Here is a 17,637-nt window from a genome sequence, read left to right as displayed (position 1 = left end):
TTCCCAATTCCATAAAATTAAAATTGATGTCGGGCGGTCCAATTTTTTATTTCAAAAGTGGGAATCAGACCGCTTAGATTGATTAATTTATTTTTTCTTTTAATTTTTTAAAGAACATCACCGATGTCCATGTGCGTAGAAACCAAATCACATCTCACACGCCTCCGATTTTCCTCTTGACTCTCAATCTCACGCCTCGCTCTTTCCATCTCTTTCTTGAGTCACTCCCTCTCGCTCAACTCTCGGGCACCGGACCGGTGCCACCTTCACAACTCCAAGCCCCAATTGCTCCTCGACTTCACAAGGCTCCACTTTGATTTGATGAAACATTTAGTCATTACCTTGCTCTTTTCAAGTCTAAGCCCTAATTGCGCCTAGAGCTAGCAAAATGGGTTATAAATCCTTATTATAACCCATTTTTAGTTAAATGGGTCATATATAGGTCAAGTGAAAATTAAATTTGAGTCAGAAATGGGTTTGAAAAAGTAAAGCACAAAAATAAATGAGTTTAAATAGGTTATTAGGAAACCCACTTTGAACCCACAGCCTTCTTTAACTTTTCGCGCCTCGCCTTCGCAGGTCTTCTTGCTCGACCCTCTCGCCTGAGTCGCTTGCGCCTCACGTCCGTCTCGCCGGAGTCTAAGACCCTCTCGCTCGAGTCACTCGCATCCATTATCGTGGCCACCATGATTTTGTTGCTCTGGAGGTATTGCACTTCATGATCCGAGGATCGAGATTTATGCTCTCTCTTGCGCTTCGGATTGCTCCCTTCTCCTTGTACGGCCAATTAGAAATGCTAGAGTGGGACGGTGCGGATCCATCGAGCAAGGAGGTGCCAATGTCAATTTGCGGTTCTACTGTAAATTATGTTTATCGACTTGAGTCCCTTGAACCATTTTTTTTTCCTATCAATACTATTTATCCACCCAAAAATTGGGCGAGACTGATTGGTGTAGTCCAATTGGGTCACATTTCAATTTGTGATAATCCGATTCTCAATTCCAGAGAAAGCGAAATCAATCCTAAATGGAAATTGGATTGTTCGGGAATCGATTACGCTTAACAATTATAATTATCGAGAAAAATTCGAACTTGAATAGTCACAAAATTAATGTTAATCGACATATCATCCACTCACTCTTAATAAAAAGATAATACAATCGTAATGAAAGAAAAAATAATAGTAACGAATATCATGGCATTATATAAACCAGCGGCCATACCATAAAGCTTTTCAAATAAATTAAAATGACAAAAACCCAATTTTGCTACTAATAATGATTTAAAACCTTACCAAAAAAACAATAATGATTTAAAAAAAAAGAAAAAAAAAAAAAAACGAGAGATCAGCACCATGTCGACATGCGAGATTGCGAGAAGAACCTGCTCTCTCCCCCGGCCTCCTTTCCTTAGCGGACAAGTCTTCCCCCATTGATCTCCGCTTTTAGAGAGAGAGAGAGAGATTCCTTCCGGCAGCGAACGGGATCGGAGTCGCCGCAGCGCCGCGCCGGCAACCGCCGCCGGACCGGAGGACGATGAAGATCAACGTCAACTCGATCGCTCGGAGGGTCGAGGTCGACAATCGCATTCCCCTCCATTACTACTACCGGATCGCCGACAACCTCCTCAAGCAGGTGCCTCCCGGCCTCTCCTCGCCGCGTTCGGCGCGCCCGATTCCGCGCGCCTTTGTTCGCGTCGAAATCGGTTTTCGTCGCGATTCGGAATCGGAGAGTTTGGGGAGGGTTTTTTTTTGCCTTCTTTTCTTCTTTTTGATTGCCCTTAGGTCGAGAACGAGCTGGGCTCGTGGGTGCGTCTTTCTCGTGCGAAGAATGCCTGCCGGTGTCGCGTGATTCTTCGATGACCGTGTTAGTAGTAGAGGCCGATTCGCGGAGTTGCTGATTTGGTATTTTGTAGCGTTTTTCCGTGCAGCTATCGCTGTATGATATAGGCATACGTGAGTGGTACATTTGCTTATTAAATAATGGGGATTGCGCAGAGTTTAGTTTAGCATCAATCCGTGTGGGAAGTCTGAAGGACAGCGGGTATGTTTAAGTGCCTGTCGAAGTCTTTGAGATCCAAGAGGTAATGGAACTTGGAAAAAAAAGATTAGCTTCAATTTGTTGGAATGACGGGTCTTAACAGGGGATGATGCACTTATAAATGAGTTGGATTAGCTCTTAGAGAACTTTCCCCGCCGTCCTTCTTTCAGCCGGTCCTAACTTCCTTGATACTCCATTCCCCTTTCCCAAAACATTCCTTGTGGTTTATTGCTACTTAGAATAGGAAATAGTTCCGCCATCAGGTTTTGTTTGGAGTATCATGAGCATCATATTTTGTTGTTGTCTATGCTATTTTTCCTGGGGTATGGTATTCTTAGCACTTTCTTATTATCTGTATCTTCTCATTTACCGTCTAGGCAAGTGTGTACCGGGAGGAGAATAATATTGTGGATTTGTATATCATCCTTCTGAGGTTTTCAAGGTAAAAGGCTTTGTGCCAGGCCATTACTTTGGTTCTGTTCCTTTATTGAAAGTACAGATGCATCATATCTTTGATATCTTTTGAATCTTTCAGTTTGGTGTCTGAAACTATACCGTTTCATCGAGATTACCAGCTTTTGCGTCCTAAAGAAAGGTCGATTTATAGAAAGGTGAAGTATATTGGTGCACATTGTTCATTCATCTAACTTGAGAAAGTTAGACAACATTTTTAAGTTCATTCTTGCCTTATCTCCGCAGAAATTGTTTGATGTCGTAGCCGAGCTTGAATCCTTGAAACCAGAATTCCAGCGTCGAGTGGATGAGTTAAATGAAGCTGATGCAGGGTTGCAAAAGTCGCAAATGCTTGATTTTGGCAATTCAGAGAGAACTGCATATGCCTCTAGGACACTTCCACTGGAATGGACCTCCACCAGTAGGAGTTCTTACTCAGGCACAGATAAGAAGGTTAAAGAAGGCTTTTCTGATGTACAACCCCAGTACAATCACATAGCCCTCCTTTGATTTTGGCATGTACATTGTACAAAAACTTGCTTTGATGGGAAATATTCTTTCACACTGTAACTTTTCCTTGCCTTTTTAGGCCAGAGAATCTCACTGTTTGAAAGATTAACCTTGAATAGTGATTTGTCCGTTTCTTCTGAAAATGTGGGCATTATCTGATTGACCTCGTTGTTTACTGCAGACTGATAGCTTGGCATCTTCTTCTCTTTGGAAATATCAAAATGACCAAACTCAGAGTTCATCATTGAATACCATGCGAGTTGACAAGCAGTTCCAGAAGCTGTGAGTATTGTTAAGATTATTTATATCATGTTCTTTTCGTTTAGATGAATGGTCTGATATGATTGGGTTACTTCTTGGTTTTTTTTTTTTTTTTTTTCTTTATTCCCCCTTCTCATTATAAGCATATAAAGTGATATCTGGCTGGAGATGTAAGCTTATGCGACTGCTTGATTGTTTTTCTTGTGTTTTGTAAGGCTTGCATAATTTTGTATCTATGGTTTCGATTGTATTGGAGGATACTGCCAGAGTTACTACTTTTTCTCGGCATATCCTGTACAAATATTCAAAATGGACTGTGATCAAGGGTTACGGCCAATTTTGTTCCACATTGCTCAATTTTGAACACTTCATTGGTCCATAGTGGGGTTTATAGATTTAGGGATATTTATGAAGAAATCATTTGAGAGCAGCACCTGGCTGTGTTTGCATAGACGAGTTCAAATGTCTCTGTTTTCATGGAGTTCTCAGTAATGAATCTGATGAAAAGGTAACGCATGAAACTTAGAATGATAGCAAACCTTTGCCCTAGGGCCTGCAGTTGACTCAAACTAAAGCAAAATGGATTAAACTTGTCAAGATGCTAAATTGCCTCGGTTCATTGCTTTAAGCATGAAACTAGATGACTGTGACCTACGTAATGGAGCATTGTCCTTGCTTCAGGTCTATTATGTATATTGCTAAATTATTTGATGGTTTACATTGATCATAACACTGATCTGCCCTTTGGATAAAGCAGCTGCTTCTCTCCTTAAGTATCTGATCCCTAACCTGCTTTGCTTCACCTTTTTGTTGTCATCTTCTTCTTCTATTTGTGAGAATACATCTACATTATATTGCATGCTGCAATAGCATATTAGTATGAAACACTAATTTTATGATAGGATTTTGCAGTTCTGTTAGTCTTCCAGTTCCCAAAAAGGAAACATTGTCTAGACACTCTATATTAGGCCCAAATGGCCTTCAGGGCCAGTGGCTAGGACCCAGTGCAGAGATAAAGGTAATATACCTCCTTATATTATTCTCACTTTTTGCATGCGATATTGTGCAAAGATGATGTGACTTAGTTGCTTGAAACTACAGGTCCAATATCCATGCAGTGCAGACTTCAACCCTGCAGAAGAGTTGAGGTTTGAACTTGTTGAGCATTTTATTTGTTGCAACGATAAGCTACCGCATTCAGTTTTTTACTCCCATTCTAATTTTTGCACAAGAATGGATTAAATCAATGAATGTATTCTTTCATTCCTTTTTATATTTCCTATATGAGGCTGCTCCAATAGCTCTATTTTTGTTTGTGAATGATGAAACAGCCTCAATCATGCTGGTCAATACGATCATATGGCAGTCAAAGATAATGATCGAGGGTCACCTAGATCTACAATGGATTCAGTGCTCTCCTTGGATGATGGTACATGGTCACGTCCTGCTGAACAGTCTAGGCCTGCATTAGCTACAGAAGTAATGGAAGATCCTTTCCAGTTTGTCAGTATCAAGCAACCTGCTCCACCACCTGTTCTTGCTCAGGTTCGGCAGGGCGTTGCTCCTATCCCCCCATCTCAAGTTGCAGATCCAAGACCTGGACCTGCAAAATCTTTGCAGCATAGTGAAAGCTCTTATCAAAATCTGCATGTGGTGAGTTTGCTGTCCTGATGATGTAATATATCTTTCTTGAAAGATTTTCATGTTCTCCTAGCTGTCAAAAACAAACTTTTGTACTTCATGGGACAAAACCTGTCCTGATTGTTTCTCTCCATGATGATGATTTTTCTTTCTTGTTTTCCTGCTTGATTTGCACCCCAGCCTGTAAATATGATGCAAGACTTTTTGCGATTGGCTAAAAAAAATACTGCAAAGAACTTGGAAACTTGTGGGGTTCTTGCAGGTTCACTGGTAAGACCCGTACTTCCCTTTTTTTTGGGGCTTTCTTTATTGTTTATTTCTCATCCTGGAATTGAGGTTGCCGAGCATTAAAATTGACTTGTTCCTTATTTGCTGTAGAAAAACAGGGTTTTCCATATTACTACGCTCATTATTCCAAAGCAAGAGTCCACTTCAGATTCGGTATATCTCTAATCCGGTATTCAAGTTTGACTGTTCTGCTCATTTCCTTCAATGTAGCAATGTGGCAATTGGCTTATGACTTTTTATCTTAGTCTGTTATTAGTTCAGCATAACTTACCAGTTACAGAAGGAGCTGCCTGTCACTAAATAATTAACTTTGCAATTGCTTATGGGTAGCTTGATTTGATGCTGAATGATGACACTAGGAAATTGGTCTTTTGAGAGTACATTATTACTTGGGAGAATTGATCCATCTTTTCTTTTGATTACAAGTTTTCTGTCATCCTAGTTATTTTTTTATGTACCCTAACTTTTGTTGTACTGATGTTCAGTGTCAGACGTTGAATGAAGAAGAAATATTTGAAGTTCAGGACAGATTATCACTCTTCCCTCTTGGATGGATTCATGTAAGTGTTATAGACCATTCTGTCATCTTCATTATCACTGACTTTATCCAATTTTTCTGGATTTCTGCCATTTATGTCTCCATTGCTTTGTTTAGAATATTCCTTGATTTTGCAAGTCCTGCTTGATGTTGTCAAACTACATACGTTCAAGGCATCTACTTATTTTAGATAATTGAGGAAAGACTAGTGGATACAAATCCTTAGATGGTGAAAATCATTGTTGAGAATATTTCTGAGAGTGGCTTAGAAGCAAGCTTTTGTTGAGGCAAATCTCAGTGGATGGTATTAAAGAAGAAAACGTGATTTGAAGTCTGTCAGATTCTATGGAAAAGTGACACTGCAGATTGGCACTTGGGATAGATATTCACAAAATTTTCAAATAGGAAACAAAATCATTAACTTCTAGACTTACTGCAAATTAAGACAAATCTGGATTGATTGAATCATTATGCATATCATCTGTTTGAAAGATACAAACATGTAGATTCAAAGATTTTCTTTTATCTAATTCTTCTGGGTACTATAAAAGTGGATTATTTGAATAATAGAAACTAGAAATGTGACTTTGAATACACAAGGTGGAGGAGGGATGAGAATTTCAATGTGAATAGTTGTAAGAGTAGACACTGAGTGTCATATTCTTTAGTTTTTCTACATTCTACTTTGCCAATTCTGTCTAGCTACTATTACAATCCTCATTAGTCTGTTCTCTCTTTGGTAACCTGCTGATTTTTTCCTATGACTTTAGTTTTGTGGTTGTGCGTTACAACTGGGAGTTCACCTTGCGCGTATCTCAATATTTGGCAGTGTACCTGTTACCACTGTGAATTGTGAATATATAAATTCATTCTTTCTAATTTTTACAAACTAGTGTGAATATAACTTAATTATGGTTCTTCTCCTTGTAAAGCCCCTTGGTTTGGAGTTAAACTTCCATTTATCCATATTTCTAAAAAAAAAAGTATCTCTCGTTTTTCATTTCCATTTCCTAGCAGCCTGCTCAACTCCCTCTTTATTGAAACCCCTGTCAGTCCTGCCACAGCTAATACTGCCAGTTAATAGGGAAGGAATTCTTAGGGCAATTGTTTCAGGATATGCATATGCTCAGTTTATCATATAGTGTTCTTTTTTTAATGTACTTTTACAATCAGTCAAGATTTTTTTTTCACGCTCCAGTACCTGATACCTAAGGTACTTTCATAATTTACAGACACATCCATCTCAGACCTGCTTCATGTCATCAGTGGATCTCCACACACATTATTCATATCAGGTAATTATTTTGTTCATTCTGTCTGATGCCATGCCATGTTGTTAAAGCTACAGTCAAATTGTTTTCTAAAATGTATACTGTAGTCTTAGCTGTTCAACTTGAAGTTTGTCCATTTGCAGGATTGTTTTTAAGAACAAGTATTCATAGTCATCCATGATTTTGGAGTAAATGTATAACTTATTTAACAAACAAGAGTGCTTCTTTTTAAGATAACAGCAGTATAATCTGCTTCTACAACTTTCTTAAGGCTAGGTACTGTCTCTTAGTTAACCTCAATAACAAAGGGAAGTAAATTTGAGGTTATTAGATAGGTTCATTACTATAAATATGGTATCAAATTATGGGTTTAATCTCCTGATAAGATTTGCTTTCTGGACTTACTTGTAGATTATGTTGCCTGAGGCAATTGCGATTGTAATGGCACCTACAGACACGTCCAGGTAATCTTACGCATTCAGTCCTCCTTTCTAATTGGTTAGGAAGTGGATGTGTTCGCTCTTAAATTTTCATTCGGCTAGTTACCAGTTAGCGTGCTTACTACTCATGCGTTTCAACTTACAGTCCACATGGGATATTCCATCTTTCTGACCCGGGAGGTGTCAATGTGATTCGCAATTGCCAAGAACGCGGGTTTCACCCACATGAGGAGCCTTCGGATGGTAGCCCCATTTATGAACACTGTTCGCATGTCTATATGAACTCTAAGTTGAAGTTTGAAGTGGTTGATCTCCGGTGAGACGGCAAATAGATGGGAGAAAGGTATAGGTAAATTAACAATATATCTCCCTTTGTGAATGAGATTGTAAATTCAACTGGGATTTTGAAATCATAAACGGGAAATGTAGAGCATGTTCATTTGTTTTTACCATTTCAATTCCCTGTATAATTGAGGTCGAGAACATAATTGCATAACGGATTCGGTCGCAGGAATTGGCCTCCTGGATTTAGGGACAAAAATGATATTACTAATATGGTTGAATACATTATTGATGAAAATGAGCGTATATAGCATAGCATAAACTCAGACGATGCCTGAGAGACTAAGTCTCCAGAAAATTAGTTAAACTCACGCTGCAGCCAGAAATCTTGCCGGTTTATGATGCTTTGGAGGTTGATGCTAAGCTTAAGCGTAGGTCAACCCCAACTTCATTTGTCTCAACTTGGGGAGATTCCATGGGCCTGCTGCTACGACCCATGGCTCGTATATACTCTGCCCGTACAACATAAGATTGGCCGGGATCGCCATGCGACTGCATTGGAATTGGCGGGGGCGGTCCACTGTGGAACCTAGCCAACGTGGCGAATCCGCCGTGCACTCTCTGGGCGGAGTGAATGAATGGTCCAAATGCCGCCGCATGTGTAGATACGATGGGACCCCCTATCGTCAACGGCCGTTGATGACGGTCGTTGATGAGCTGGGCTCGCCTGGCCCGCTGTCGTTCTCTCTTGTGTGCATTCTGGTGGCCGCCCAGCGCTTGAGAGTTCAGGAACTCCCGGCGGCAATATTGGCACTCGAATTTCCTGATTTCTCCATCACACGGTGCCATCACCGGCGTCTCATCGGACCCAGCGACGGGGACGCCAAACAGCTTCAGTCTCGGTGGCCTCTTGTTTTCAGCATCAGGATGCGTGTACTCGAATGCACACATTATGCAAATCTAGACAGAGCAGTTGTTCTTTCTTCAGATTCTGTGCAAGTATTTCTCGTGATATGGGAAAGTGAGTTGAGAATTGAGTATATATAGAGAAAGGATAAGCCGAGAGAAGCGTGCGGAAGAGATCCTATCGAGCGTTCCGCATGTAACGTGGGTCATGAAAGTGCCAAACCATATCCAAAACTACAGAGAAAAGAGAGACGCTTTTCCTGTTCGATTTGTTGCTATCTTCTGTACTGATGCTAAGTGCCGGAGCTCCAGTAGTCGTGCCTCTTTATCTGCCTCGGCTTATATAGGCAGGCACCATAAAGTCACCTTTTCTTTTTGAGCCCTCGTCGCCTTGGTTGTCTACTCACTTTATCTCCAACCATCGCCCCGACCCATCATCATGGTGAAATGCGCATGATATTGCCGGCGTCCCGATTCGGATCGGCTGTGCAGACTCTGATCAAAAGTGGGTATGCTCGTGAAATCACGAGCGGATCCAAGTGGGTTCTTGGGAGAGCTTCTAGGGGGCTCTTAGGAAAATGTGATCAGAGGGTTAAACCCCGTTCGACGTTCTTAATCACGATTAGGAACCGGTTTCACTGGACCTCTCAGGCATCAAATCAGTACGATCCACGCTCGCAGGCATGGGCCGGACCGGCATCGCGAGGGATGATTGTGTCTGCCGCTAGGCAGGCCCAATTTGACAACCCACTCGCTTCTGTTCTCTTTCGGACAGACTTGAGAGCAGGGCCATCCAAAGTGAGTGGCAGGATATCTTGGAGAATCCTCCCAAAAGGCTTTACATATCCTCCAAGCAATTCCATCGTCCCAGCTTATTCGAAAGGGGGGTAGGGCCTGCCCTGTCCCGATTCCGTCATCAAATTCATTTCCCTGTAACCATCATAATTATTGTCACGGGTGATGTCTGAATGTTGACATTGCGCTATGTAAATGTCTTATGCAGGGATTCCTAGATTTTTTAGGTTCCTTCTGAGTGCTCACGAACTGGAATCAAATTCCGTCCATCTATCATGGAGGTCTCGTTGATGAGTCATGTAAGTAACTCAACCGTTCCGTCTTCTTCTCATTTTCTACGTTGGTATCGAAGTTTGGAGACCTTGAGGGAATTTTCGAGTGCGTTGGGTGCACGTGGCACCCGTGGAACAACTGAGTGTACGCTGGGATGGACGCCCAATGACACACTTCTGTCAACTCAGTGAACCTCTCTTCAAAGCCACAAGCTTGTTTTCATGAGTTCTCTCTACCGCAATCGCTTTTCCCCAAGAACCAACATAGGGTCCTCCACGAAGGGCCTCACCACATACTCTATTGGCCTTGTCTGCATAGGCCCCAACACGCAACCAATTGGGTGTCCCTAACATGCAGTTGTCTTCACAAGATGCACTGCATCGCACCCTTTTCCGACGGTGTCTCACCATCTATCCGAAAGCTAATTTAAACCGCCCTTGCTACCAAATAACATAGTCCTCTTTATGCATCATCCACTTGAAGATAAAATTCAACAATGCCAGTTTTCAAACGACATTAGTTATTACATATTCATATGATCTATTTGGAAAGTTCATTTAGATAGTGTTGGCTTTTCAAACGGTGTTGTTACATAATGATATTGTTTGGGTTCATGGTACCATCTACACCTTGGATTGGTCTTTGATATTATTTTTATACTCAAGTTAATCTACACTACCAATTCGAGCTTGAGGGGCATGCTAAAGATAATTTTTAGATATCACAAAAGTCTCACCGATGCTATCATATTCTTAGCAATTCATTCCTTCCACACCCTTCTTCTAATTGTCGAAATCACACGAACTGTATCATTTATGGCACACTAAATCAAAATCAAAATCCTGGCTGTTGGAGTCTCTTTTGGCAATGGACAAGTTGGGGGGCTGTGTAAGCCCTTAGCCTAAACAACCCCAATATTCATCATTTCCCTAATTGACGTTGGTCAACTTGTGAAAATAAATTATTTTGAAGGGTTTATTTTCCCGGAATCTTAAAAAGAAGTTATCTAAAGAGCTGCTTTTTTGACAGGTGGAGAATCAAAACATTCTTTAAAAAATAGGAAACATGGGGGGTAAATGGGCAGGTGGCCAGAACTTAGTGGATGAGGACCTGTCCGAGGATAAGGTAATACTATCTATCCCAAATATAGATATAAAAATTTAAAAAAAAAACGAAAAATATCTATTAAAGTGAAAAGGCCGCAGCAACTTTTTTCAGACAACAAATTTTTTTCTTTTCAAAAAAAAAAAGGAGAAAGAAATGATTTTCCTGTTTTGATATCATGTCACAGAAAAAACAAAACTGCACGTGTAGATTGTGCTGATTGGGTGGAGGATTTGAAGATAAGAGTCAAACGTAATGTTAAATCATGTCCCCCCCTCTCTCCTTCCTTTATACCCGAATCCTTTCACTTGAGCTGATGATCCTAATGTCTGAACTGCCTCCACCTTCTCTTCATTTTTTTTGGTACTCCAAAAGAACTTTTGCCAGGGCTGGACCCCCACCGGTCTGATTGGATTCACTTCTATTTTCATTTTCATTAATGTCATGACTCGCATAATTTGATTAGGGGCTTAAAGCAAGGCTAATCCTTCTTGGATTAGGGTTTCCTATAAGAATTGCCGTGATGAAAGTTTTTCTAATCCATCTCTCTGAAGAAGGATATTACATGGAAAAAACAAATATGGTCAAAACTTCAATATGGTTCTTCTCGATATTGAGATTCGATGCTAGTGATCGACGCAAATTGGAGCAAGCTTTTGTATAAGATTATTTAAGCTCGATAAGATACTCAAAAGCATCCGCACGGAACAATTTTCCACGAAATGGTAAACATTTTGAAGTTCGATGACGTTTTCATTATAATAAAAGGATCCAAAAATATTGATTAATTATAGATTGAGAAAGCACCACCACCCATGTTATTCTCATTATTGTTGTTGTTGTTGTAGTTTTGGAGTTTTATGATGGTGTCAGCTGGAGATAAGCAGGACTTAACATCACAAATATTTCTGAATCGCAAAGGAGGGATTTGTTCCCTAGCTTCAACTTAGCTCATGATTTCTTACACTTCCCTATCAAAAAGCAAGGACTGGGAGAAGGCCTACGGGCAATACGAACATGTCGATGTCGATGTCCTGATCACAACCTAGTACATCCATATTGGCCAACTTACTGTCTCTTCTCACCTGCGAAACGTCGGATCCGTCGGCAACGACATGACCAGCACGTCGGGACTGTCATTCGATGTGGATCCCGCGGCTGAGAGCTCACGTTGATCCCGTGATGGTGGTCCGCCCGGCACCGTTCATTGCGCAGCTCGCGATTTGATCTAAGAGGCCCTCTTGTTCACACCCTCAGTCCCCTTATGTGACCGACCGAGGAGGCGCCTCTCTGCATCGACTTGAAAGTTCGAAAGCTTGATCGTCGCATACCGGATCAGGTGCGAAACGTAGTTGTTTCCAATGACGGAGTCTTCCGGCTGCGATATCTTTTATGCTCTTCAATTTCTTTTCCGGGTATTTTCCGGTAGAAGCGCTTAATTATTTCTTCTGCGGAGTTACTTCAGTTCGTAGTTTCAAACATGACCAAGTTAAGGGCCTCTTGATTATCGGAGCTTGTTTGGACATATGAGAAGGGGCTAGAGTAAACTGGAGAGATTTCGAATTCGGCAGATGCAGCATATCGTGGTTTGATATAGACCAGCGTTTGAAATCAACAAAATCTCGCGAAATCCAGGGACCTGATATCCCTCGTCTTGCCCCGAAGAATCGTTTGCAAGTTCCTTACTGCCAAGTTCGTTGTTATGTAATATCTTTTGTCTAACTAAACATAGAAATTTACAGCTTCATCACCACCTGCTACGTTACATAGTGTTCATATTTCTATTGCACATGAAACTGGGCTTTTTGTATCAAATCAGAATCGTTTTGCACCTCTAAGATGTTAGAAAGGCTTGTTCATACCTTGGTCTTGTGGTCCTCGGCCAAGGAAACTTTGCTTAGCCTGCTTGGGAGCGTCTTGGCAGCCTCACTCACGCTCTTTTTACCACCGAAACGGCGTCGGCGCGACCTGAACAGCGCTCTCTCGACCAGCACTTTCCCAAAGTTGGAGCTCGATGCACTGTCCTCCGACTTATGCTCCCGTGCCGCACAGTTTGCCTGGTTGCTGCTCATGCCTGTTTCCTTTCCGAACACAGCCTTCTCAGAAGCCATTTCTATTTCCTTTCAAAGCCGAATTGAAGGAGAGCCGGACACTCAGACGAAATCTTCTGCGAAGTGAACACGAACCGCAAAACCTGTTGTGTGCAGAACCGATATTTCGCAAGAGATATCGTCGGAAAAACTGAATGGGGTGGAGAATAGGGAACACCTAGGAATCTTCTGTTGGTGCAATTCGTACTCATGGAATAAGTAGTTCCTGTCTTATGAGGCAAGAAATGAATATTAGGATGTCATTCTTTCTGGCAAGCAACGGCACAAGTTCCTTGAAGGTCCTCGCACAGTGAAGCTGTTTAAACTGTTCAGCTCCAGATTGTCCACGTTTCGAATTGAAAAAACAAAACCAAGAGGGATCGAATTGGTAGGTGTTGGAAACGCATGACGAGACAATACATTCCGAAAAGCGATTCCATGAAACCGTTTTCCACGAGCATATGCTCGCAAAAAACATCTCGACACGGCATCTGTCCGAGCTGATGCCGCAGATGAAGCGGAGCACACAGCTGATAATTGGAGAATCAAAGCATTTATGCCAAATTAGGTAGCCACTGACATTGCAGCCGCACTTGCTGATAGGGAATATGCCCTTCATCTCTGCTTGTGCAACTGCCTTGTGACAGATAGATGCAAGTCCCCTTTGCTCCTGCAGAGCTTCTAGTTTGGCTCTGGTGCTTGATAGCAAGCAAAAGTGACTAAAGATCATGGTAGAAGAAGGACAAAATCTAGCTTCTGAGGATGCACCTTACCTTAATATAAACCTTGAATTAACAGCGACTTGTTTCTAAGATGGTAAAGAGATCGCGGTCATGATGAATAACTTCAGTCGAAGATACAATCAGATAGCGAATGATATGTGGCTTTTGGGTTCGTTTAAATGACTGCTAGGATGACAAAGGATTAAAAGGTGCACACCACGTGAAAGGGGAGTAAAGGGGGAATCAAGTAGCTCGAAACCTTTAGCTAGGACTCCATTGTTAAGGTTGAGTGCGCAATCATCTATTGAACCTCTTCTTACCGAAGAATTAAAAATTCTTGATACTTCTAGTAACTTCCCGTCAAAATGTACAATTTCTTAAATTTCTCGAAGAAAATCACTTTATTTTTTAAGAAATTCTGATAGGACAAAAAACCCACGATCGCCCAAGTCTTATATATTAGCTCGTCGTTACACCTAAGAAATGTTGGAAGAAATTAGCTGCTTATTTGGAATAATGTGCACTGTTAAATGTCAAGATCCATCATTTGGCTATTTTGTCATTGTGTTACGTGAAGATACGATCGCCATGAACGCAAAAAAAATACTCCTTTTCGGACCGTAGTGTCCCTCCCTTTCTCGTTCTCAACTCCTTGAGAATGACGACCCAATCTAATGGACCCTTTAACTTTTTCTTCTTTTCATATTGAGATCATGACAAAATGGGAAGGTTTGCATTAAGGGGCTCCTGGAAATTGTAGAATTCATTAGCCAATCGGACTTAGTTTGGAACTTAACCTATAAATGCAACTCCTCATCATCTCTTCTATGCCAAAAAGCTCTCGATCTCAACCCTCTTTTGCATTATCAAATTGTGTTCATCTTTCTTCTAGCTAACGACCCGACTCGACCATGGGGTGTTCACCTTCACCGAGGAGTACGCATCCACGATACCTCCGGCGAGATTGTTCAAGGCCTTGATCGTGGACTCTCATCACCTCATCCCCAAGCTCTGGCCCCAAGCTATCAAGAGCATTGACATCCTCCGAGGCGACGGAGGGCCCGAAACCATCAAGCAGATCAATTTTGTCGAAGGTGACTATGCATTTTCGCTGTACAAGTGTACAAGTGTGGTATGATATGACTGTTGGAAATTTCCTATAATATGGCATTACATTAATTAATTTTATATTTTAAATAATCGGGTTAATAGATATTACAATATTTGTTAAACCCTAGATTGATCTTATTGAATTGGGTTTTGGTATCTATTAATAATGGGTCTAGTTGAGCAATAAATTGTATGCAATTGTATTTAACTGAAGTTCGTAATAGGAAAGACCCAGTTGACATGCTATTTATTATGGTTTGCTAGGTCTTCTTTCTAACCTATAAAAAAGTAGGTTATATTGCTTTAATCCCATTGAAATTTGTTATCTTGAAATAGGTCATAAAGAGAAAGATTTGGCATTCCAATAGATCTCTGATTATCAAAGTGATTTATTTTTCGTCAAATGAAGCAATGGCTCAAATATATATGTTTTATTTCGCTGTGCTTATCAATCTCGGTGTTTTACAATTATATATGGATCCGATTCTTCTTGATTAATACTTTGTTTATGTGAATAATTTTCTACATGTCTGGGCAACCTTCTATTGTAAATAGGTAGTCAGCTCAGTAGCATGAAGAACAGTGTGGATGAGCTGAACAAGGAGACGTTCGTGTACAAGCATACGATGATCGATCTTGAGGAGAGATTTGAATCCATTGCTTATGAAGTCAAGTTTGAGCCGACACCTGATGGGGGGAGCAAGAACAGGATGACCAGCACGTACTACGTCAAAGGCGACATCGAGACTGGCAAAGAGAGAGCCTTGGGGATGTACAAGGTCGTTGAAGCATTCCTCCTCCAAAACCCTAACGCTTATGTTTGAAACTTCAAGAGTGCTCCGTCAATGAATTTAGGACAATCCCATCAATAATCACACATGGCATATTGTGTCTTGTCTCAAAGTCGTAAAGGGTTCTTTCGATTTCATGTGATTGTCATTTATCTTTGGATGATAATAAAATGACATCATTTTTATTTGGTTGTGGTCACTAGTCATTGGAATATTGCTCTCTTCTATAAAATTGACTGGCATGAAAAATCAATTTCCTTTTTCTGTTTGAGCTGACCTCAATCTTCCCCATAATCAGCTATGGACGTATATAATAACATGAGACAACGATAAAAAAGAAGAGAAGAAATTCTCAAGTTTTATGATAATGTGACTAGTTTCCTGACTTGATTTAAGTTTTCACGAAGAACCTTATGGTGACATGGGTAATCTTGCCATCTCTTTCTAGTATGGTAAGACCATGAAAAAGTCCTAATCGTGAGAAATTCTCAGTCAAATCAATCAGTTTTGATAAACATATCAAATAGGCAAAAGTAGTGAAATTCGAATTACAAAGTCATTACCCAAGATCAATAAGCCACCTAGACGAGTATAGCAAATACCGGTGGTGATAATTTAATAGGCCTGAACGGGCTTTAATAGGCTGACCCTAACTTGATTGAACAGGTTTGAGCCTCAAGCTCCGGACTAATTTTGAGTTGAGCAGACCCTGACTCAAGTCCTATTGAGTGGGGCCGTGTGGCCATGGATGTTCTCTTGAGCCGTATCTAAAATTGCCTTTGGACTCATGTTTAGTGGATCTAGGCCTACAATTTGATCTCTTAATTGACTCAAATCCTAAATGTCACAAACTAATAAAGCAATAACCATACATACATACATACATATATATATATAATTTGATCCTGAGTATGATCCCAAATTGCTCCTTTTGAAATTTGGGACATAAAAAATCCGAGGATATTCCCCTGGAGGAGGGAAATGAAAAAATAATTATCTCAAATTGGGAGTTGAAGCATGTGGGCACTGGCACATAAAAATAAGAAATGCGATTTATCGGAGGTGATGATGCATATGAAGCAGAGCATACAGCTGGTAATCGAAGAATCAAAGCATTTATTGCACTTGCTGATAGGGAATATGCCCTTCATCTCTGCTGGTGCAACTGCCTTGTGACAGATGCACGTCCCCTTTGGCCCCTGTAGAGCTTCTGGTTTGGTCCTGTGCTTGACAATAAGCAAAAGTGTCTAGAGATCATGACAGAAAAAAAAAGGAGAAATTCTAGCTTCTGAAGATGTGCTTTACATTAATATAAGCCTCAAATTAACAACAACCTGTTTTGAGGACAGTAAAGAGATCGCGGTCGCGATGAATCACTTTAGTCGACGATATAATCAGATCGTGAATGATGCGCGGCTTTCGGGGTTCAATTAGACCAAAGTAATTTGTTATGGTGCAAACCACATGAAAGCAGGGTACAAGGGGATTCAAACAGCTCGAAACCTCTAGCTAGGACGCCACTGTTAAGGTCGAGTGTGCAATCATCTATTGACCTTTTTTCGCGAAAGGATTAAAAATTCTTGATACTTCTATTAACTTCCACATCAAAATGTACAATTTCTTAAATTCCTCGAAGAAGAACATTTCTGTTTTTTGAGAAACTCTGATTAATAAAGAACCCACAGTCGCCCAAGCATCCCATGAATCAAAGTCTTATATATTAGCTCATTGTTTCACCTAAGAAATGTTGGAGGAAACTAGCTGCTTGTTTGGAATAATCTGCACTATTTTTTTGTTGAGATCCATCATTTTGCTATTTTATCATTGTGTTAAGTGAAGATACGATGACCATGAATGTGAAAAATACTCTTTTTGGAACTCTAGTGACCCTTGAGAATGACGACCCAATCTAATTGACCTGTAACTTTTCTTTTAATATATGGAGATCATGACAAAATGCGAAGGTTTGTGTTTTATGGACTCTTGGAAATTGTAGAATCCATTATCCAATCGGACATAGTTTGGAATAACGAGGACTTCTTTGATCTTAACCTATAAATGCAACTCCTCATCATCTCCTCTATGCCAAAAAGCCCTCGATCTCAACCCTCTTTCATCACCAA

At 40.7% G+C, this 17,637-nt stretch overlaps 2 protein-coding genes across 3 annotated transcripts; both read left to right on the top strand.

Annotated features, from left to right (window-relative positions):
- Positions 1 to 1,370: 1,370 nt before the first annotated feature.
- LOC104415218 (AMSH-like ubiquitin thioesterase 3) lies at positions 1,371 to 7,951 on the top strand. 2 transcript variants are annotated; one of them, XM_010026469.3, is made up of 14 exons: positions 1,371 to 1,634; positions 2,417 to 2,481; positions 2,575 to 2,650; positions 2,739 to 2,966; positions 3,184 to 3,284; positions 4,176 to 4,281; positions 4,365 to 4,411; positions 4,595 to 4,916; positions 5,085 to 5,174; positions 5,283 to 5,345; positions 5,678 to 5,752; positions 6,963 to 7,025; positions 7,413 to 7,465; positions 7,587 to 7,951. In XM_010026469.3, exons 1-14 carry the CDS (start codon positions 1,536 to 1,538, stop codon positions 7,759 to 7,761), a joined length of 1,563 nt encoding a protein of 520 aa, XP_010024771.2. In that variant the 5' UTR covers positions 1,371 to 1,535; the 3' UTR covers positions 7,762 to 7,951. The 2 variants fall into 2 exon arrangements, with proteins under 2 accessions (XP_010024771.2, XP_010024772.2); XM_010026470.3 differs by having other exon boundaries at positions 1,373 to 1,634; positions 2,739 to 2,945.
- Positions 7,952 to 10,762: 2,811 nt separating this feature from the next.
- LOC104417540 (major allergen Pru ar 1) lies at positions 10,763 to 15,547 on the top strand. Its single transcript, XM_010028796.3, has 3 exons — positions 10,763 to 10,822; positions 14,506 to 14,662; positions 15,279 to 15,547. The coding sequence occupies exons 1-3, from the start codon at positions 10,763 to 10,765 to the stop codon at positions 15,545 to 15,547; spliced, it is 486 nt and encodes a 161-aa protein (XP_010027098.2).
- Positions 15,548 to 17,637: the final 2,090 nt, after the last annotated feature.

This window comes from Eucalyptus grandis, chromosome 8, assembly GCF_016545825.1.
Source record: "Eucalyptus grandis isolate ANBG69807.140 chromosome 8, ASM1654582v1, whole genome shotgun sequence".
In the NCBI taxonomy this organism is placed as follows: Eukaryota; Viridiplantae; Streptophyta; class Magnoliopsida; order Myrtales; family Myrtaceae; genus Eucalyptus; species Eucalyptus grandis.
The sequence above is the reverse complement of the archived record's forward strand: the minus strand, read 5'-3'. Positions and strand labels throughout refer to the sequence as shown.

Excerpts from the sequence above, each read along its gene's own strand:
- LOC104417540 (XM_010028796.3), top strand. The coding sequence starts at position 10,763 with ATGGGGGGTAAATGGGCAGGTGGCCAGAACTTAGTGGATGAGGACCTG. Across the intron at positions 10,823-14,505 it reads AGGACCTGTCCGAGGATAAG|CTAACGACCCGACTCGACCA; the intron begins GTAATACTATCT and ends TCTTTCTTCTAG. Across the intron at positions 14,663-15,278 it reads GAGCATTGACATCCTCCGAG|GTAGTCAGCTCAGTAGCATG; the intron begins GCGACGGAGGGC and ends TATTGTAAATAG.
- LOC104415218 (XM_010026469.3), top strand. The coding sequence starts at position 1,536 with ATGAAGATCAACGTCAACTCGATCGCTCGGAGGGTCGAGGTCGACAAT. Across the intron at positions 2,967-3,183 it reads TTAAAGAAGGCTTTTCTGAT|ACTGATAGCTTGGCATCTTC; the intron begins GTACAACCCCAG and ends TGTTTACTGCAG. Across the intron at positions 7,026-7,412 it reads ACACACATTATTCATATCAG|ATTATGTTGCCTGAGGCAAT; the intron begins GTAATTATTTTG and ends ACTTACTTGTAG.